Source organism: Metarhizium album (genome assembly GCF_000804445.1).
Source record: "Metarhizium album ARSEF 1941 chromosome Unknown scaffold_7, whole genome shotgun sequence".
NCBI classification, from domain to species: Eukaryota; Fungi; Ascomycota; class Sordariomycetes; order Hypocreales; family Clavicipitaceae; genus Metarhizium; species Metarhizium album.
In genome coordinates, this window is record NW_024467581.1 from 730,199 (window position 1) to 751,322 (window position 21,124).

General features: G+C 50.3%; 9 protein-coding genes across 9 annotated transcripts; 4 read left to right on the forward strand and 5 right to left on the reverse strand.

Moving 5' to 3' along the window:
* Positions 1 to 2,789: 2,789 nt before the first annotated feature.
* MAM_03677 (ATPase, V1 complex, subunit C) lies at positions 2,790 to 4,279 on the forward strand (the record flags this gene model as incomplete). The annotated part of the gene is made up of 5 exons (XM_040822476.1): positions 2,790 to 3,084; positions 3,175 to 3,269; positions 3,332 to 3,423; positions 3,500 to 3,992; positions 4,073 to 4,279. 5 exons carry the CDS (start codon positions 2,790 to 2,792, stop codon positions 4,277 to 4,279), a joined length of 1,182 nt encoding a protein of 393 aa, XP_040679619.1.
* A 331-nt stretch (positions 4,280 to 4,610) lies between these two features.
* MAM_03678 (adenylyl-sulfate kinase) lies at positions 4,611 to 5,654 on the reverse strand (the record flags this gene model as incomplete). Its single annotated transcript, XM_040822477.1, has 1 exon — positions 4,611 to 5,654. The coding sequence occupies one exon, from the start codon at positions 5,652 to 5,654 to the stop codon at positions 4,611 to 4,613; it is 1,044 nt and encodes a 347-aa protein (XP_040679620.1).
* Positions 5,655 to 6,019: 365 nt separating this feature from the next.
* Positions 6,020 to 6,971, reverse strand: MAM_03679 (thioesterase family protein; the record flags this gene model as incomplete). Its single annotated transcript, XM_040822478.1, has 2 exons — positions 6,020 to 6,040; positions 6,111 to 6,971. 2 exons carry the CDS (start codon positions 6,969 to 6,971, stop codon positions 6,020 to 6,022), a joined length of 882 nt encoding a protein of 293 aa, XP_040679621.1.
* A 501-nt stretch (positions 6,972 to 7,472) lies between these two features.
* Positions 7,473 to 10,673, reverse strand: MAM_03680 (CCAAT-box-binding transcription factor; the record flags this gene model as incomplete). Its single annotated transcript, XM_040822479.1, has 4 exons — positions 7,473 to 8,212; positions 8,315 to 8,766; positions 8,868 to 10,036; positions 10,095 to 10,673. The coding sequence occupies 4 exons, from the start codon at positions 10,671 to 10,673 to the stop codon at positions 7,473 to 7,475; spliced, it is 2,940 nt and encodes a 979-aa protein (XP_040679622.1).
* A 1,375-nt stretch (positions 10,674 to 12,048) lies between these two features.
* MAM_03681 (prolyl-tRNA synthetase) lies at positions 12,049 to 13,275 on the forward strand (the record flags this gene model as incomplete). The annotated part of the gene is made up of 1 exon (XM_040822480.1): positions 12,049 to 13,275. The coding sequence occupies one exon, from the start codon at positions 12,049 to 12,051 to the stop codon at positions 13,273 to 13,275; it is 1,227 nt and encodes a 408-aa protein (XP_040679623.1).
* Positions 13,276 to 13,581: 306 nt separating this feature from the next.
* Positions 13,582 to 14,271, forward strand: MAM_03682 (Byr1-binding protein Bob1; the record flags this gene model as incomplete). Its single annotated transcript, XM_040822481.1, has 5 exons — positions 13,582 to 13,603; positions 13,661 to 13,822; positions 13,881 to 13,990; positions 14,043 to 14,160; positions 14,228 to 14,271. 5 exons carry the CDS (start codon positions 13,582 to 13,584, stop codon positions 14,269 to 14,271), a joined length of 456 nt encoding a protein of 151 aa, XP_040679624.1.
* Positions 14,272 to 14,410: 139 nt separating this feature from the next.
* On the reverse strand, positions 14,411 to 16,105 carry MAM_03683 (uncharacterized protein; the record flags this gene model as incomplete). The annotated part of the gene is made up of 4 exons (XM_040822482.1): positions 14,411 to 14,927; positions 14,999 to 15,238; positions 15,294 to 15,841; positions 15,893 to 16,105. 4 exons carry the CDS (start codon positions 16,103 to 16,105, stop codon positions 14,411 to 14,413), a joined length of 1,518 nt encoding a protein of 505 aa, XP_040679625.1.
* Positions 16,106 to 16,779: 674 nt separating this feature from the next.
* On the forward strand, positions 16,780 to 19,161 carry MAM_03684 (Origin recognition complex, subunit 1; the record flags this gene model as incomplete). Its single annotated transcript, XM_040822483.1, has 3 exons — positions 16,780 to 17,193; positions 17,257 to 18,364; positions 18,452 to 19,161. The coding sequence occupies 3 exons, from the start codon at positions 16,780 to 16,782 to the stop codon at positions 19,159 to 19,161; spliced, it is 2,232 nt and encodes a 743-aa protein (XP_040679626.1).
* Positions 19,162 to 19,279: 118 nt separating this feature from the next.
* MAM_03685 (WD40/YVTN repeat-like-containing domain protein) lies at positions 19,280 to 20,822 on the reverse strand (the record flags this gene model as incomplete). Its single annotated transcript, XM_040822484.1, has 3 exons — positions 19,280 to 19,365; positions 19,428 to 19,592; positions 19,682 to 20,822. 3 exons carry the CDS (start codon positions 20,820 to 20,822, stop codon positions 19,280 to 19,282), a joined length of 1,392 nt encoding a protein of 463 aa, XP_040679627.1.
* Between the last annotated feature and the right edge of the window lie 302 nt (positions 20,823 to 21,124).

Genomic DNA, 21,124 nt, shown 5'->3' on the forward strand with positions numbered 1-21,124 from the left:
ATTATAGCTTTATAATTACTAGTTAGTATAAAGTATAGAAGATATTTTAGCTAAGAATTACTTTATATATTTCTTTACTTAAAGCTTATGAAAGCTTTACTAGCTTAACTATATTAGTCTAGTTTATACCTTCTGCTAGTACTATTTTATTCTTAAACTAAATAAAGAAGTCTATAAATATTTTATTTAAGTATTACTATATTTAGTTTAATTTAGTAAGAGCTATTTCTTATTAATAAAGGTTAGAGTATATAGTAGCTAAGTAGTTAAGAAATATAGTTAAGTTATAGTTTATAAATACTCTAACTTTATAGTAGAGAGCAACCTATTTCTAGACCTTTATAGAGAGGTTCTAGAAGACTAGATTCTACTAGTTATAGGCACTACTAATAAATGCCTTATTAGCCTTTAATTTATGTAATATAAAGCTTTACTATATAGCAAATATAGACTTATCTCCCTTAAAGAGAAGCTCTATTTTAATTAGCTTCTGTTTTAGCTTATATAGCAGCATTAGTTATATACTTAAATAAAGAGAGTGTAAGGAATTATTTAGTATAATAAGTGCTAATCTAGAGAATATAATATACTACTATATTAGTTTGTAAATTAGTTATGCCTAGTTATTAATAGTTTCCTAGAGAGCAGCTATCTTAGCCTAAGTGCTTAGTAGTATTATATTGCTAGCTAATAGTAAGTTACTCTCTATAAAGTTTAAAAAGTATTTATTTATTATAGTAAAATAAAGTTTATAGTATATTAAGAACTAGCCTTATAGGCTACTATATATAAGTATTACTAGTATTAACTATAAACTTAAGGAGAGAAAAGAGAGAAAGAAGAAGCTCTCTATCCCCTCTTTTCTGCTTATTATATATATATAAGTTTAATATGCATCTAAAGCGTATCTAACAAGGCACTAACACAGTGCCTTATACCCACTTAAGCCTACAGCTCGAGTCTATTACATAATTAAGCAATATAAGCTTATTTAAGCTTATAAAGTAGAAATATAAAATCTATAATATTATATAAGCTATTTTACTAAGCAATATAGTCTCCCTTATATATATTATATTTTATTAAAGAAAAATATTACTAAGCTGCTTGTAATAGACTAGCCCTATGGGCAATAGCGGGTGCCAGCCGCAGTCATCCCAGTAGTTTGCCGGACCCCCTTGACTGTTGAGTCAAAAGAGTACGTATTAAACAAGCTGCCCTAGCTTGCTCAATCTGGCACTATATAGGTCCTGCACGGGCTTGTCCCTCTATCGCGCATTGCAGTGCAGTGCATCTATTGCTGCGCTTCTATTAAGGTCGAGCATAGCTCAGACTATAACATAGCCCCCTTCTGTGCCTCCTATACCTCGCACCCCCTAAGGGCAGGGTGGCGGCAGTCGCCCTTGTGAGCCCAGGTTGAGTATCCCTTGCACTCTCTTCTTGTGCGGCTCGAACCTGCGACCCTAGGAAGCTTGTTTAAATGTAATAGACTAGCTCTATGGGCAATAGCGGGTGCCAGCCGCAGTCATCCCGGTGGTTTGCCGGACCCCCTTAACTGTTAAGTCAAAAGAGTACGTATTAAACAAGCTGCCCTAGCTTGCTCAATCTGGCACTATATAGGTCCTGCACGGGCTTGTCCCTCTATCGCGCATTGCAGTGCAGTGCATCTATTGCTGCGCTTCTATTAAGGTTGAGCATAGCTCAGACTATAACACTGCTGCAGAAAAATAAAATTAATTGCTGCTAGTAGCTATAAAAGCTCTTAGTAAATGCCTGCTTAAGTTCCCTTCTTATTTTTATAGAAATTATAGCTAACCTTAATATCTAGAGTCTTAATAACTTATATCTTTAAATTTGCAACTTAGCGCTTATCTTAAACTACTAGTATAAAGCAGCAATAAATAGAAAAAATAGTTAATACTAATTTTTATATAAAAATAGCAGTTAATAGTTATTTAAAAGACTTTAATTTAGCTAATAAAGCGCTTAAAGACCTTCTATACTTAGTATTTATAGAGATTATATATAAGTAGAGATTAAAACTGCTGTAAGAAATTAACGCTTCTAGCAGTAGCTGCTAGCATTATTATAATAATTAAATTGCAATATAAATAATAGAGAAAGAAGACTAATTAAAAGATAGAGCTCTCTTAAAATTAAGGAATTTATTTCTTTAATGCTATTACTACTATTACAGCTAATAGATATAACTAGATAAGTAATTAAGCAGCTAGAATAACTAGAAAATCTAGCTTAATTGTAAATACATTAAGTAAAAACACTAGAAATTGCATTTTTAAGCAATTTAAAGCAGCACTATTAAGAAATTTATATAAATTACATAAGCACCTTTTTAATTAATTAAGGGCATTTTGCTGCTATATATTTATACCTAGAATGTACTATGGCGCATAGCAGCAGGGCCGCTAGACCAAAATCGGGGCGTGGTGGGGTATTGAGCGCCCCGAGCAAAAATGGTGAGCGCCCCGAGCAATAGACGGCACAGCGGCCGCTCTTTCCAGTTCCAGCCCCACCCGCCACACCCGACCCGCCAGACATCACGTAAAGCACCCTCCCAAGTACTTACGTAGGCACCCTGGGTTAGGTAGCCTGGCAGGTACATGGCGCCTTGGGGGCTCGTGAGTCGTCTCGAATCACCTTGCATTTGCTTCTCTCGCGTCAAGATTCACGAGCTTGCGCCGAGCTTTCGACTTGTCCATACCTTTTACCTTGCGTGCCTCCGTGCCTCTCCCGAAGCGGCTTGTCGACCAGATCAGCGCCACTGCACGATGCCTTCCCGCTATGCCGTTGTGTCCCTGCCCCTCGGCGTCTTCGACTCCAGCAACAAAGCAAACGCCATCTCGTCCCTCGCGACCTCCATCTCACAGGACAATGGCACTGTCAGTCCGTTCAACATCCCCGACTTTAAGATTGGCACACTTGATGCCCTAGTTCAGCAAGCCGACGACCTAGCCAAGCTCGAAACGACATGTCACGCCGTCGTCACCAAGGTCGGCGAGTCGCTCCGATCTGTTCTAGACAATGATGAGGAGCGCCTGGCCTCTTATAAAGTGGTGAATGACAGTCAGTCAAGTCCATTCGATGGAGCAGCCGTACGGCTGGAACATCTGCCGTCAAGTTTCCTTGGAGGCTGACAGCACTTCGTTTCAATAGAGCCCACGGAGCAGTACCTCCGTACCTTCAGTTGGAACAAGATTCGATATCGAAGCGACAAGCCTTTGAGTGAGCTCATAGACATCCTTCAGAAGGTATTTCTATGCATCTTATCGATCAACAAGATTCGTTGACTGAAATTATTTGGCTCCTGTAGGAACTGGTCACGGTGGACAATGACGTCAAAACCAAATTCAGCCAATACAATACTGTCAAGTCAAACCTCGCTACATTGCAGCGACGCCAGACGTGAGAGATACCCATGAGTGTTTACATCTCACAGACCGTCGAGGCATAGTATTCTGACTGAATTTCGGGTTTGCAGAGGAAATCTCGCAACCAAGTCATTGACTCCCATCGTTAGCCCCAAGCTCCTCGTTCAAGATTCCGAATACATTGAAACGCATCTTGTCGCCGTGCCAACCAACTCTAAAAAGGAATTCATCAAAACCTACGAGACTCTTTGTCCCATGGTTGTGCCCCGATCCTCCGTGGAGGTCGACCATGACGACGAGTTCACGCTATTCGCGGTAGCCACTTTCAAGAAATATAGCGCAGAATTTATTCACAAATGTCGAGAGCAAAAGTGGACCCCTCGTCAATATACCTATGTGGAAGGTGGACGAGAGGAGGAGCAGCGCGAGTTAGACCGCGTGACTAACGAGGAGCGCAAAGTATGCGGCGAGGCTCTCCGCATTGGCCGAACAGGATGGAGCGAGAGTGTCATGATCTGGGTTCACGTCCTGACATTGAGGGTCTTTGTTGAGGCCGTACTGAGGTACGGTTTACCGCTCGACTACGTGACTGCTCTGGTGAAGGTGCGGTATCCCCTTGGAAGTTTCAGGGCCCCAGACGACATATTTTCGCAGAGATGTTGGAGCTGACCGACTCCCTACAGACGACTCCCAAGCTGGCGCCCAAGGTCAAGGCAGCGCTTGACTCCAAGTATTCATACCTGGGAGGCAATGCCTTTGGTCGCGACAAGCGTGGCAGAGTCACCAAAGACGACGCGGCCATGTCCTCAGAACTGGCGGCGGCGGGACTTGGAACCGGTGAAGGACACGAGTACACAGCCTACGTTTACTACGAGTTGGAGTTTCCGTGAGACGACGCGTCCAGTTCTTTTTTTCAAAGGATTTTGGCGGCGAAGGTGTAGCCATAGAGGAAGACGAGTGGTTCATCCACGTGGATTCATCGGGGCTCCTATTCCCTATTTCCTAGCTATCTTCATGATCCGTGGAGCACGCTTGGCGCATGACTGGCGAAAACAAGAAGGAGAGGAAGGCAGGGAAGGAAAAGAGACTAAAAACGACCAATAGTGACGCCGAAAATATGACACCGGGCACCGGTCTATCCATGTCATTCCTGTGTTAGTTTTGCCGCAGTTGATCTGTTGTCTAAATCCCCACGCACGCTTTATGCCGCAAAACGAGCACCTAGTTCAACTTGAGGTAGCCCTTGTCGACGAGCCAGTCGACGATTTGGGCGACACACTCCTCGACGGAGTTTTGGTGTGTCTTGATGGTGATTTCGGGATCAGTGGGCTCCTCGTAGGGGGCCGAGATGCCAGTGAAGTCCTTGATCTCGCCGGCGCGAGCCTTCTTGTACAAGCCCTTGGGGTCGCGCTGCTCAGCGACGTCGAGGGGGACGTCGACAAAGACCTCGACAAAAGGGATGGGCTCGTCCCGGGGGTCCTGCGAGGCGGCGTGCAGCTGGCGGGCGACGTCGCGGTCTGCTCGGTAGGGCGAGATGAAGGACGTGATGGCCACGGTGGACGAGTCGGCAAAGAGCCTGGCGACCTGGGGGGGTTTTGTCGAGTCGTCAGCGGGCAACGGGCAACGGGCAACGGGCACGGCGCGGCACGACACGGCACGGCTCACCTCTGCGACGCGGCGGATGTTCTCGTTGCGGTCCCTCTCGGAGAAGCCCAGGTCCTTGTTCAGGCCGAAGCGGACGTTGTCGCCGTCGAGGCGGTAGGCGGCGCGGCCGAGGTGCAGGAGGTGCTGCTCGAGGGCGGTGGCGACGGTGGACTTGCCCGAGGCCGAGAGGCCGGTGAGCCAGATGGTGAGGCCGCGCTGGCCGCGGAGCTGGTTGCGCTCCTTGCGCGAGAGCGACGGGTGCCAGGTGATGTTGCTGGTGGCGGCGGCGGCGGCGTCGACGTTGACGGCTTGGTTAGCGTGCGCTCTGCCATGGCTGCTGCGCGGTGGGTTGCAGGTTGCACGGGTACGTACGTGGCCATGCTGCGGTTGACGTGTGATGTGTGCCTGGGAAGAGGTCGGATGGGGGACTGCGATGGCGGGACAGGACAGGACGGGACGACGTCGAGAAGAATCGGACCGACGAATGGACGAGCGAGGATGCGCCGCGGCGGCGACGTCGGAGAGGAAAGGCGTCTCCGGGGTCTCCGGGAGGGGGAGGGGCCCACTTGGCTCGGTCTGGCATGATGGGATGGCCGTGGCCCCGGCCCTCGAAAATATCATCAACCCGTGAAACCCAAGCGACTGGGGCGACGGACGTGTTGTCCCGTCACGCTGCTGACGGCTCGTCTCCTTCATTTTGTTTCCATGTACAGGCACGTGGCCTGGCAGATCGTGTCGCCCATCCGCGTCACTACCTATTCGGGCGTTGGCGATGCTTCCTCCCTCCACATCTGACGCTGTTCGCTCGGTCCGACATATTCTTGTCAAGTCTATTGTCCGCAATGTGTACATTTTCTAAAACGGTCACAGACACCGTCGTGCCGTGTATGACGCCGCCGTGCATGCAAGTCGAATGCGATCCTTGAACCAAACCAGTCTATGAGCCAACCCGCCTCCCTGTCCGTCCGACTCGCCCAAGCCACCGTTCAAGTAATCCTCGGCATCATCTATGACGGCGAGTTAGCAATGCGCAGCCTGTTCGGGATCGCGTCGCACGCCGGGCCAGGTTCCACGTACCGCTGCATACTTGGGAGAGACAAACAAGGCCGTCGCGTCGGCGTACACCGTGGGCTCCTCTCCCGGCGCCGGGACGGATTCGACGTGCCCCCTGACCCAGGCCTTGCGGCCCTCCACCTTTGTGGTCTCGGCTCTCAGCACCAGGTAGCTGCCTGCGGGCGTGGGCTTGCGGTAGTTGATGTCGAGATTGGCAGTCACTCCGATGTTGTGCGGCAGGGCGGCGAAGCAGCACCGCGCGAGGCCCTCGTCGAGCATCGTGGCCAGAAACCCGCCGTGGACGATGCCCGGGTGGCCGCACAGGTCTTCCCCGACGTAGACGACCGAGACGAGCGACTTGCCGCCCTTCTCGACCCAGGCATACGCCGGCACGGGGACCTTGCCGGGGCCGGTCAGTGCGCTCCCCGTGAGGCTTCGTGCTCGATACTGGCCGGGCATCTTCAGGTGCGGTCGCGACTCGACCATCTCCGGGCGCCGACGCTGCTCCGCCACCAGGGGGAGCTTGTTGATTGTGTCTTCGATTCGTCGCGCCTCGGCATCGGCCTCTTCGGGCGTGAATCGCTTCAGGCTCTCTTCGTCCGAGTAGAATCCCAGCCCCTGCCTCTTGAGGGTGTGCCATGAGCCGTAGGCTCCGATGGTGCTGAATGCGAGCCCGAATATGAAGTAGAAGAGGCCTCGTCGCAGTGCCCACCCGGCTGCACCTCTCGAGTCGCCTTGACTGTTGGTCGCAGCGGTGCCCGGGTGTTGCCATCGCCGAGCCTGCTTACTTGGCGGCTGCAACGGCGGTGACCACGCTGCCTTGTCGAGTCTCCAAGTCGTGCAGGTCCGTTGGGCCAGACGGCGAGCAATGGGTTGGCCGAGCATGTTGGCCTTGCGGTGTCCTCCAGCGAACAACCAAGCTGATGTCGCAAGCAAGACCAACAACAGGTTTTGGGGATCCGTGTCAGGAGTGATTCGATGATTAAGAAAAATCTGGTCCTCGGCATCCCCGACCTCGCCTTGGTTATCCGAGGTTCGGGGGGGTCCGCTTTTCTCATCCAGGAACCGTCAGCCTCTTTTTGTCAGCTACCACGATGCCACCTCCGTCAATGGCTGAGTCTGTTACGAATTTACAACGGCTTCCCCTCGGCCACCTTGCACCTCATTTGCTCTGCTTCCGATCCGCCGCTCCGAGTCGGTCAGCGAGTGAAATGGGAGGGCATGACCACACGTGGATCGGTTGCTGCTTGTCGTCACAGAAGGCCGCATGCGCAAAAGGATGCTTCTACCAAGTCAAATTTTGGCAGCGCATTCGAGTGACTCTATGCGCTGTGCAAAATGAATGGACTGGATATCTACAGGCAGTATTCCATTCCATTCCACCCTCTATAACAGTCCGTCTTCCTCTGCAGCCAACAGCTCGGCGTAGTCATCGAGCGATGCAAACATTGGAAGGTCCTTGAGGGCCTTTCTTCTCGACTTTTTCTTCTTCGTTTCTTCGGATTTGCCATCGACCTCGGCATCGTTCTCGTCTCCAGCGGCCACCAAGCCATCGAAATCGTTTTCGCCCTCGTCGCCCAATGCTGCACCCTCATCATTTTCATCATCTTCATCCTCATCCTCATCCTCAACGTCAACATCGCTCTCCAGAGAAAACGCAGGCGATGAGCCATCTTCAGACCCCATGTCCAAGTCATCCATATCATCAAAGCCCTCTTCATCGGCGTCGTCCTCAATGTCAGGTTGCGTGGACACCAAAGCCCTCCAAATTTCGTCCTCGTTGTTGTCCTCGCCCTGCTTTTGATTTCCTTCCTTGGCTGTGAGCCTGGGCTCTTTGGCGACGTGCTGGAAGTACTCATGGAAGAAGATATCGTCTGCTGCAACATCTTCAGCCTTCTTCTTCCAGAATGCTGCAGAATTGACTGGCGCGGATGTGGCACCAACACCCCTGCTTCCCAGCCAAATGTCGCCCAAATCCTTGGTTGCTCGGAGAGGCTGCATAATGGATACCCCGCGAGCAGAGTCAGTAGACTTGGGATTACGGTACACAAACTTATCCAAAAATCGTATCAATGTATGGCTCTCCATATCTGGCTTTTGCACCTTCTTGGACTTGTCAAGCAGCGCTGCTGCAAAAACGCTCACAGAAGGGTGGAAGTGTGTTAGAAAGGGAATCTAGAGCAAGTTAGCATAACGGCTAAATGACTTGTCGTTGTGATTTGAGTAACATGCCATTTCCCACAGGCAACTCCTTTGTGCATTGCTATGTTCCGGGTCGCGCTTTCGTCCATCATACCCAGGAAGTTCTGCCGATGTCTCGTCGTCAAAAATTGAAGCCTCGGGTTCCTCAATGAGCGTTGATAAATCAGGGAAAGTCTGTCGTAGATGCGCAATGACGTAGAGCAATCCACAAACAAAGGCTGGTCGATGAAGATTAGAAACTTGGAGCATCCGCTTAGCAAACGCTTTAACCCTTCGAACATCAACATCGCTCTTCAAGGCGCGTAGTAGCAAGTTCAGATATAATGTTTGCTTGGATGAAGCGACTAGACGAGGATCTAGTAATGACTCATACAAAGTTCGGTAGAATCGGTCAGTTGCCAAGTTGCGAGAGGCTGATAGGTGTTGAATAAGCAGCAATGCCTGAATGCTGGTATTGAAATTGGACGAATGTGCAATCCTGAACAATGTATCCAGATGTTTCTCCATACTAGTTGTCAAGTTAGCCAATCTTTGTCGTGGGCATCAAGGTAGGAACAAGTCTGGCAGATATGAACTAACATGGCATCGTTGGTACCAACAAATGGAGCCGCACGATTTATCCCCGTCAACAGTGCAGAAACCAATTTGTCCGATGCTTCAGTTTCTGGCACCGAGAGATTTGCTGTTTTCGATTTTTGACGGGGTCGCCTATCTGGCTTGCTGTTGGCCTTGCTGTTACCTTTGCCTGCGACTTTGACATGCGGCTTGCCATCCTCAGTTCCGCTGTCTAATGGTATCCCAATGTGTCCAGTTTTCAACATCATGACGAAAAGATCAAAGTAAATTCGCACAAGAGTCTCTGCCACTGTCGGCTCCTTGCTGCTAAGAATTGTCTGATTCAAAGTGTTGATGGCGCAATATTTCGATCGATGATCCTGGGAGGGATGAAGCAGAATGTCCTGCTCAATCGTTCGAATAATAATTGGCTTCATTCCGGGGTGTGAGACCTGTAGTTGCAGAAGCAGATACGATGCCCGTGATGATATCTTGCGGTCTCGATCACCAAGTTTATTAACAAGAAGCGTGAGTAAATTTGCTTCCTGCTCTGGTTTCTCTTTGAGGAGTCCGTACACGAAATCCACTGCCTTCATTCGGGAATATTCAATTTCGTCATAGCACCAGGTCTCTAGCAACTGGATAATCTTGAAATACGTCTCCTTGAGCCAGTCTTCGTACAGCCATGATATGAGATGCTCCTCAGTGATCTTTCCGGGCAAAGGTTGGCTAGGGACCCATGACTTGAGAGATTCCCTCTGGAGCGTTCCAAGCAAACCGGGCTGGCCATGAAAGGGGCGCAGTCTTCTGTCGGAGGGAAGAAGGGTTCCTGGCCCGAGTAAATCCACGAGTGCGCCGATCGCCCCGATGGCCTGGGCACGGCTTTTCTTCGAGGCAAGATTCATCAGAGCATCGAAGGCTCGGATGTTATGGACTGGCGACTCTTGCACTGCCAACGTCAAGGCCGAGACCTTATCCGTCAATGTACCCGAGGACATGATTGTAGACAAGAACTTATGAGAGGAAGAAGCAAACACGCTGGTCCTATACTTGTTACAATCGCTCTCTAGAAGTGTTTTTGCATGCATTTTGAGAGCCTCAACGGTTCCGGCAAACGGACCCAGTTGGTCGGCAGTCGCCTTCGGCAGCTTTGCAAGTGTGCAGGCGTGCCAATTAGCCGTTGGCTCGAAGATCTAGCGTTTACAGTTAGGATTTTTCAAATGCGCAGGTTCAATAAAGAGGCCTGCCTACCATGTCTCCAGGTTTTCTTATTCGTTTCAATCCCTCAGTTTCCGTGTCGTCTTCAGGTTCCTGGTCTTGCACGCCGCTTTCCCCGCGTGCACCAGCTTCTACTTGGTCGTCGTCGTCGTCGTCGTCGTCGTCGGCCTCATCTGGCTGCTCATCGGCTGCGCTGCCCACTTCAGGGTCAATCTCTGCAAATCCTAATTGCTTGGATAGTGCGAGAAGTTCATCCTTCAAATCCTTATCAATAGCTCCCTCAGGCTCCTTCGCATATGTCTCGTCGTCAGAGTCGACGCCATTGATGAGCTCTAAATCCTTCTCATCACCTCCCAAGGCTCTTATCTCTGCCAACAGAGTCTCCTCATCATCCAAAGTCTGGTCTTTCGACGGCCGGCTGCCCTCAAAATTTCGCTGCCTCTTCTGTTGCTCTTTGACTCCAGCATTAGTGGGGGGATATTTGCGCTTGTTGGTGACAGGGTTCAGGTTTTGGTCGATTTTGGAGGTAAGCTGGGCAAGAGCATCTTCGTCGAAACTTTGCCTATAGTTTTTGCCGCGAGGGCTCTTGCTCTTCTTCTGTGGTTTAGGCATTGAGCAGGCGTTTGTGTTGTTAATCTAGCTGTTCGGTCTCGTTGGAGGAGCAGGAACGTACTTGGAACTTTTTTTCCATGGTCATAAATTGGTATCTTATCGGACATGCCCCACTTAAAAGTTGGCGGAGAGACAAGCTGCTTGTCAAGCCGTCTGTTCGATGGACGACGAGAAATTTTTTAAATAATAGTATTGATAGAAAAGTGAAAACTAAATGTAAAAAAAATTAAAGGAAAACTGCTAGATTTCAAGATGGAAGAATCGTATCAAATAATGCTGAACAGGGCAGATATATCAATGATGTCGGTTGGATTCGTGGATACAAAGCGCCAAAAGCTGAGTTGGACCCTGGCAGTGAGCAGCAGACGTACATGCAAAGCCAATGCCCCACCAACCGCTCACACCAGTCTCCTTTGTGTTCCCGACTCGTCGCTGGTGAGCCTCATCTTCAACACATCCTCCGCCGCCGCAGTCTGTCTGAATTGCGCTTGCTGGCGATGGAATCTCGCGGCACGAGATAGAACCATGCTGTCTCATCAAACAGCACGGCTGGAACGATTGATCGTGCCGCCGTTCGTATTTGTGTCCCGGCCAAGCCTACTCCGATATCGCGGCACGCCAAAGGATTGTCGTGCAAGGTCGACTCTTTCCAAGATATGGGTTCCCACAGGCGGCGTTTCAGCTATCGATGGAGAGAGTAAGAATGTCCGGCCCCCAGCCTCAGTTCGTGACTGACAATCAGAGAAGCTGGGCATGGAAAACTCATCCGAGCAGGCTTTCTTCGCCAGGTGGGTTCCCCTTCCGGGACGCCGTATTAGCCTAGCCCATATTGACTACGTTGTTAGACTCAGTCAGGTATTTTCCAACTTCTCCCGTTAGGGTTACGCGTCCAGAACAAGATTGAGAGGCTTTTGGACAAACACATGGAGTCCATTGGTTCGTCCCTCCCCCGCCGCTATGGGTGCGCGGCACTGCGGCACTAACCCAGTTGCTGCAGGGGCATCACGACTCTCTCTGTCGACAATTACGTCAGAAGACTTATGGCGCCGGAGCGGCAGATTAGATCGTGTCTCTTCAGATGTGGGTGGACGAAATCTCATGTCAGCTGTGCGTCTATTGACAGGCTCAGCTCTTTCGTTTCACTGATCGAAAGCAAGTCCCCATCATGCTGTCGCCTACTCATGAGGAGGAGATCACAACACTGGTGGCTGGCTCTTTGAAGTCATACCAAGACTTTCCATTACGTCTATATCAGACTAGTCGGTGCACCTGAGAATACCGTTGAAAGAATAATTGACCAACCATCGGAACAGCCAGAAAGTACCGAGACGAGATGCGTCCCCGGCATGGACTACTACGGTCTCGGGAGTTCATCATGAATGATTTGTACACATTTGACGCATCATTCGAGTCAGCTATTGACACATACAGATGTGTCTCTAAAGCATATCGTGCCTTTTTTGCGGAGATGAAAATACCCATTTTGGTTGCAGAGGCAAGTTCGGGCGACATGGGCGGCGACTACAGCCACGAGTATCATCTGGCCCATCCCATGGGAGAAGACACTGTCATATCATGTGATTCTTGTGAATACACTGCTAATGATGAAGTTGCAACGGCATCATCATCCAAAAAGTCTCAAAAAACGTCTATACCACAAGCCATCACGCGCCAAGACATTCGAGTATGGCGTGGTATCACTAGAGACCGCACGACACTGATCAACGCCTGGTATCCCGTCAAGGACGAGAATAGTACCGGAGCGCAAATAAATACAAATGCCGTCAAACAAGTCATCCCAGAGCTAGATACAAGCATTAACGATGCCGTCCAATTTTGGAAGGATGCTGCCTCTACAAAGAAGAACGGCAAGTACACACAATCTCGAATTCTCAACGTTATTGACTTCAGGTTGAAACCTGTCTTTGGCCAAGTGAAGGAGAACTTGCCTTTGATTCCGGACTCTGTTCAAGACATCAAGCCTTTATCTCAGTCAGACGTGATTGACCTACCACAAGGGGAGCCGTTGAATCTGCTACGGCTGATGGAAGGGGATGATTGCCCCCGTTGTGAATCTGGCTCACTTCGGATTCACCGGGCGTTGGAGCTAGGCCACACATTTTACCTCGGTGCCCGCTACTCGACACCGTTCGAGCTGTCCGTTATTCTTCCGAATTCCAAGGACCCCGTACCTGTGGAAATGGGGTGCTACGGAATTGGTGTGTCTAGAATCTTTGGCGCCGTGGCCGAACACAAAGCAGACGAGCGAGGCCTCAATTGGCCGAGGGCCATCGCTCCATTTGAAATTGTCGTCATCCCAACATCAGGCGTGACCCCTGAAACATTGGGATTCTTCGACAAGCTTACCAGTCGCTCCAGTTCTGGGCCAGGATTCGACGCAGTTTTGGACGACCGCAAGGAGACATTCGGGTGGAAGATACAGGATGCCGACATGATTGGGTACCCTGTTGCCATTGTTCTCGGAAAGGCGTGGAGAGAAGGCGGAACATGCGAAGTGCAATGCAGGAGCTTGGCTTCCAAGGAGAACATTGCCGTTGAGGATGTGCCAGCACATTTGAATGGCTTACTCTCGCAGTTGTAAGATGGCGAACTCGGCATGAAGTGGGCGACACTCGACTCTTAAATGTGCTTAGATATATCACATGTGTACAATTTCCATACAAGTTGCAGACCTACCCGCGTGAATACATGTCAAGGAGATCTCCAGCAAGACGGGAGACGCGGATTCAATAAGAGGCTGCTTGATACGTGGGTTGACAACGGTTGGACGAACCCTCTGCGCCGCCAACTCGGCCGACCCCACCACAGACAGCTACCACCCACATCCATCACCTCGTGACAACTTCGCCTCGCATCCACGGGGCAACACACCTGCGCGAAAACAAACATGGCCGGGGAACGAGAATCCAGTATGTGAAGCAGCACCCTTCTCCTAGCTCCGACTACAAGACTGACAGACTTCGCAGTCAATCTCAACACCCTCGAGCCACAGCAGCTGGCGCAAGTCAAGAAGCAGCTCGACGAAGAACTCGAGCACCTGACCTCGTCCTACGCACAGCTCCACGGAGCCCAAAACAAATTCAAAGACTGCCTACGATGCGTCAATGCCCGATCTGTGGCAACCGACGGTGCGATTATCCGGATAAACTGGCCTACGATGGTCCCCGCAGGCTAACAATGTGGAAGCTTCGAACTCGGTTCTCGTCCCCTTGACCAACTCATTGTATGTCAAGGGCGAGCTGACCAATACAAACTCTGTTTTGGTTGACGTTGGAACCGGATTCTTGATCGAGAAGGTTGGTACAAGCAGAATTTGGAGAAGACCTCGCGCTAATCTACTCGGTCTAGAAGTTAAAGGCGGCGGAGCAATTTTACGACGACAAAGTGCAAGAGCTTGGTAGCAATTTGAAAGATCTGGAAGCAATTGTGCAGCGCAAACAGGCCAATGTTAGAGCGGTAGAAGAAGGTCCGTCATTTCGTGCTCTCTGTTCTGTCAGTCCAGTACATACCTCTGTTGACACCTCTCTTAATAGTTTTGCGGGAAAAGATTCTGGCTGCCCAAGGAGCCACCTCGTAAAATTCTCGAATTTTTGAGCGTGGTACGATATATTAAGAAAGAGTTTTGCATCGACGATTTGTCAAAACAGCAAACGGCCAATCCACATTATAATCGCCGCAGTATTTGTTGGAATTGGCCTCTCTTGGCTGTCTTTGAGCTACTCTGTTATGTCATCAACGTCTGACCCTTCCAGCGCAGATAATACCTCTAAAACATGGCAAATAAAACCTGCGAACTGGTCTTCTGCAGTCATTTCCGAGCCTGCCCAGATATTGCACTGGTGAAGGCCCCAGTCCTTCTTCGACTCGTGCTTTTTTTTGTAGTTGAGGCTGTCCTCCCAGTGACGACCAAGCATTTGGATTTCCGTCCACGAATGAAGAGCCTCATTCGTATTCACATCTCTCCATATATGATTCCTGCTTATCTCTATCACGAATGGCGTATCGCGAAAGGGTATCAAAGCTGACAATTTTGTACGAACCTCACCCAGCTTGCCAGTCCATTTCGCAGGACCCTTGACATTGATGTTCAAACATCTGTGATCGAGGTCTCGCGGGTCACAAGTCTCTGGTTTTTCGGTGCAGATCACAAGGTCTCTGAGCAAACGTTCGACATGCTCAGGTATGGGTTGAACTTGCAAGTTGCTGTCGACCTGGAGAGCCCAGTCATATTTTCTATTACGGCTAGTCAGCCTGTTTCCTGTTTATCTTAAATGTCCAAGTAAAAGTCTCCATATCGAATTTACCTGTCTGGAGCTACTGTGATCCACCTAAGAGGTGGCCACTCTTCTGATACCACCAAGCGGGAGTTGGTCAGGCTCGGCTGTCCGTTTTGCATATATGCTACATCAGCTGTGAGGATTTGGTCTTTGATCTTGATACGAATGCTGTCATTGTAAGTAACGCATTCTATGCGATGGTAGATGCTTGTTTCAGGGTCCAAGAGGTGTGAGATCAATTTTGAGGTCTGGTTGAAATCTGGCATTCTAGCTTCGTGTTAACAAACGACAGCAGCGTGTAGGAAATTTCAGAGATGGTCACCTCATATCTAGCTCAGCTCCACCTTTAGTTCCATATTGCAGAGCCATCTGTGTAAAATCGGAGTATGGCATGGTGTTTCCTACCCCTCTCTTCCGGGATCGAATGACAACTTGCCCAAAGGCTACATGCATACGAAGCGGCCGTTCAATGGTCCGAAGCGTGTTCATAGAAGACGAAAAATTCGAACCGAGCTGCTTTAGGACGTTGGCAGCCACCTCTGCGGTCCCGGTCAGCGTCCTTTGACGTTGTTGTACTCGAGGACGACAATCCAGATTGACGGTGATGAGACCGTCTGCACCAGCATTTATGGGTTTCTGGACCAAGAATCGAGTAGACACATTCTGTCTCGCCAGGCTCAAATCATGAAGAGCCCAGTTGACAGCTTTGAATCCCTCCTGTAGACACCACATTGTGCGGCTGTAAATATGCAGAACGTTATGCTTGTCCTGTTTGATCCAGACCTCCTTCTCCGTCTTGATAGTATCGAGTAAAGAGGTATCGGACAACTCTTGAAGAAGCATATGCCCTTTAGGAATCACGAGGACTGCCTAGAGCGATGTAAGCGTCTAAGGGCTAAGTCAACGACCCATTCTACATACCTCTAGCAGGTTCTCACCTTCAGGCGGTGGATCCAGATACTGTGCCCCAGTAGTGGTGTCTGTTTTCCTGCGTTCATCGTCTATGTAGAACCTGGCACTACGAACACTTGACGCCGCGGCAAATCTTTTCACCTTTGTTACCTCTTGCTCCGAATGGGAGTCAGCGGGTGCCGCGCCTCGAGGTTTGCGAGGGCTTCTTTGCCGAGTCTTCATGACCTAGGAGATGTCGTTGTGTCTCATGCGTTGTGCTCGTGCGTGTGTCTTTGGCAGAATTTATTAAACTGAAAAGAGTGAGTTTTTGGACAAACGAGTCGGAGGCAAGATTTAAACTGCAAACGGCAGGTGCCCAGCAAGTGCGTGGCAGGTGGCAGTCGGCTGGCAGGTAAGATGTCGATCAGCTCAGCATAACGCAATGGCAACTATCAAACAACGCGCTTTTCAGATGTACAGTCGGCCAAGTCACCGTGCTCTAGTAAAATCCGGACCAAGTATATCGCTGGGTTACCCGATATCCTCTGCTCCGTATACAGACATACATGAGCTGGTGACCCAATGTATTCGACAATATTTTTGCTGCACAATGATGTCGTTTATGCCAATCGGTATTATGGCCCCAAAGAATTTTGCCCTCTTGTTCCAATCTCAAAAATAGAAAAAGGAAAAGAGAGAAAAGCACGGCAGAGACGATGAGCAAAAGGGAATGATAACCTCGTCGAACCAGAAGACGTTGCATCCGATCCCGCCCAGCTCCGATTGGGAGCAACGACGGTGGTTGGGTGGGGCGCCAGGCTACATTACAACCATTCGCTGCTACTTCGTCGCGTCTCTCGACGCGTTAATGGGCCAGAAAAATGATCCTTCATCACTACCAGACATAGCAAATCAACATGGCGCCACATAGCGTCATTAAAATTGTCCCCGAGCCTACTTTTAGGAAAAGGAAGCTTCCGCCCGGTATCAGCCGCGAGGATTCGGACGACGAGCTGGGCAGCGATGATATACCCTGGGAATGGATTTACAACGTCGAGGACCGGGAGCGAGCGAACCATGATGCACAAAACGACCGAAAGAGGCGAAAAGTCTCGGGGACCAAAATTGTTGGAGCTCGAATGGGCAAATTTGAATGTCAGATAGGTGACACGGTCTTGCTGAAAGCTGATGGCTCCAATGAGGCTTGGGTAGGAATCATTTGCGAGTTTGTAGAGGACGACGGGGAAGGGGACAAGGCCGCCAACTTTATGTGGTTTTCAACAGAGAAGGAAATTCGCAACAGGGATAAAAAGCGAACCGATTTCTATCAGGTGGGTTTGCTTCCTGTCTGTCAGGAGCTGTCACTGGCGTAATGCACTAACCAGCCCTATTAGAACGAGCTTTACATATCCCCGTCGTGGGATATCAATCCCCTGGCATCAATCAATGGAAAGGCAAAAGTTATGTCACTGGAAGCCTTCCTGTCAAAATACCCTGCCGGAAGAGTACCCCGTCAGTCGAAAGACTATGGGAAGACGTTTGTTTGTCGTCGAGGTTGCAACACGAGAACGGCAACTTACACGGAAGAGTTCATTTGGGAAGAGATGTATTCGAGTGCTGGTGACATTTTCAAATTGATAGACTTTGTCGAGAAGAACACAAAGGCAGTTCGGGGTCGACGGAAAGCTCGCGAGCAATCGTCACAAGACACAGCATATATGCCTCCACAAACCCCTACTAAAGGTTCCCGATCTGTTGTCACGACACCGCAGTCCAAACGTGGTCATGCAGAGCCAGGGTCTCGCTCACAAAAGAGGTACACACCACTGCCTTTCTTTCCCCTGGTCCTATCGACACTAATTAGTACCGTTAGGGGACTTGGAAAGAAGCTCGAGTTCACACCACTAGCAATGAGAAAGCTCTCTCCCAGCGCTGTTCAGTCTTCGCCATTCCAAATAGCACGCTCCCGCCTTCACGTTTCCTCTATCCCAACAAGCCTGCCTTGTCGAGAAGGCGAGTTCTCCCTCGTCTATTCGCACCTTGAAGCAGCGATTACAGAGGGTAGCGGAAATTGCATTTACATCTCGGGCACCCCCGGCACAGGCAAGACAGCTACAGTTCGCGAGGTCATATCTCGACTGGAGGATGCAGTTGGGTCGGACGAATTAGATGACTTCATCTTCGTGGAGATCAATGGCATGAAGATCACTGACCCCCATCAGTCGTATTCTCTCCTCTGGGAAGCATTACGAGGACAACGAGCAAGCCCATCGCAAGCACTTGATCTGCTAGAGAGAGAGTTCAATAATCCCAGCCCACGACGTGTTCCCTGCGTAGTGTTGATGGACGAGCTGGATCAGCTGGTGACGAAAAATCAGGCCGTCATGTACAACTTCTTCAACTGGCCGACTTTACGGCATAGTCGTCTTATTGTTCTGGCCGTTGCGAACACCATGGATCTTCCAGAAAGAACACTCAGTAACAAGATCAGCAGTCGTCTAGGTAAGTATAATTTAAAGCTTGGCAGGAGAAGGGTTGCAGCGCACAATAATACGCGATGGCTAATTTTGGAATTTGATTCTTTACCAGGTCTTACTCGTATCACATTTCCAGGTTATACCCACGAGCAGCTTATGAAGATTATACAGTCCCGGTTGGAAGGTGTTCCCGGAAACGTCGTGGACGCAGACGCTGTTCAATTTGCAAGCAGAAAGGTAGCCGCCGTGAGTGGCGATGCCAGGAGAGCCCTGGATATCTGCCGCCGAGCCGTGGAAATTGCAGAAGGCGATGCGCAGGGTGACCCGATGACGCCGAGCAAAAACGGCACACAAGACTTGACTCGCCGTGGAAAGGTCACCATCGCGACTATCAAGAAGGCCATAAACGAAGCGACGACAAGCCCAGTGCAACAACACCTGAGAGGACTTCCATTGATGTCCAAACTCGTCATGGCGGCTGTACTTCTCAGGATTCGAAGAACAGGTTTGGTAGAGTCAACTTTTGGCGAGATCTTGGACGAATTGCAAAAAGCAACAGCTCATTCATCGCCCGCACTTCCCGGCATGGCACAAATTCTAGACAGCGGCCTTCAGGGGACGCCAGGTGTGGCCCAACGACGTCAAGGGAGGCCAAGCTACGTCCACACAGCTGCGCTGGATCTTGTTGCAGCAGGACTCCTAAATTTGGAAGCCCATCGAGCCGAACGTTCTAGTAAGCTGCGCCTGGCTATTGCCGATGACGAGGTCAAGATGGCACTTCGGGACGATGGAGAACTGAAAGCCATGGGACTCGGTGTATAGTCTACGAGAATAGTATTGTAAGTATTTCGAAGCCGGCCGTCTTGTGTCAATGCCAATATATACATGCATGTTGATGATTCGCATCCACGTCCGTTGTCATGGATGGAAGCTCTATGAGTTAAAACTTGCGTCTTCCTAGTGATGGTGTCCATTGCAATGGGTGAGTTTCCTCGGTAGCCTTGTCATCCGGTTTCCATATTTTAACTGCAGCGGTAATCAGCAATGTCCAGGCAATGCGGATATCATCAGCGGGGGAGAAGACATACTTGTCTTGTCAGCTTCGCCACAAATCAGACGCAGTCCAGAGCGATCAAACGTCGAGGCCATGATGCCGGCTTCCGCGTCCAAAGACCCTGGCTGTGCCGTGGTATCCAGCGACTGAAAGCGGTGGCCTGTCTTCCAGTCCCAGAAGCTCATGGACCCATTATCTCCTGTTCACCACAAACGATTAGCAAGTGACGACCGGTTGACTGGGAATCGGAATCACAAATCGCATGGAAAGGTGGGCTGCCGTCCTTACCGCCTGAGAAGAAAACATTGTTCTGGTTCACGCTCAAAGTGTTGATGATGGCATTGTGGCCTTCAAAGTTCTGCATGAATGCACCCTCGGGGCACTTCCACTGCTTGATGCTTCCTGTGCTGCCGCTGGCAAACGTGAACTCGGCAGGATGGACAGCCAGCGCTCGAACACCCTTCTTGTGGTGAGTGAGCACGCCCATGGTCTTGCCCGCGGCAAGATCCCACATCCTCACCGTGGAATCGAGGGAGCCTGTGATTACTTGAGGGTCCGCTTCCTGGCACTTGACGTCTGATACGGTGCCGGTGTGGCCCGACAGCACGTGAATATTGCTGCGTGTTCGCATGTCCCAGACTCGGGCGACGCCGTCCCGACCTCCCGTGACGAGAACATCGAGGGTCGGGTGAAGGGCGAGGGTGTACACGCCGCTGAGGTGACCGTGGTAGTGTCGGATTACTTTATTTGTTTCTAGGTCCCAGCACTTGACCATCTTATCTTCTCCGCACGAGAAAAGGTACGGGTGCCTGGGGGAGACTGCTAGGCCGCGGACGGTGCTGATGTGCCCGGTCAGAGTCAGGCGCAGTGAGCCCGTGGCTAGATCCCAAATCTTGATGGTTCTGTCACCAGCGCCGCTAGCAAACCATTTGTTCCCTGGCTCTACTGCCAAACTGCGCACCCAGCCGAGGTGTCCAGAGATGACCCTCATCAACTTCCACGGAGGATGCCACTCGGGCTTTGCCTGCTGGAAGGTATGCGGGCTTCTTGCTGAGAGTGCCATATTATTGTTTGGAGAGCCGTTGGCGACGGGCGCCGGGGTTGCTGAAGAGCCTGAACCCGGGCCGGCCTCGAGCAGTTTCTGTGCAGGTCGCGCCGGACCGTCTGTCTTTTGTTTGGCGGCCACTTGCTTTCCAGGCTTTCTCGACGGGTGTCTGGCAGCCAGGGTGGCGGGCAGCGTCGTGGCATTTGAGTATTCGGCTTCGAATCGTCGCTTCATTACGGCATCTTCAAATACGTCTTCGAGTTTCTGTCGCTTAACACTGGGCTGGTCCGCAGCCCTCATGTACAGGCTTCGCGAAACAATGGCGTTCTGAGACGCCAGGGCGCTCAGCTTCAGAGCATCCTGTGGCTGCTGTGGTGTCTCCATGGCAGGAGATGCGTCTTGGGAGCGATCGCACGGTGTTGTCTGAGCGGGAAGCAAGTTGACGGTTCGCGACCTTTGAATATCGCGGAAAGCCCTGGAGGAGTTGCAGCCTCGCGTGGCGCAGCCAGACCTGCCCCACCGCCGCCACACTCCTCAAACTTGGCCGACGTTAATGGGTGATGCCTTGAGCAGCACGTTTGGTAAACCCGCATCACAGATCACGGGCTCACATCATATATGCTTGTCCAAAGCTGTGGCACTCTCAAATTTCTGACTTTGCGTTACGTCGTTCGCGCCTCAGCCTT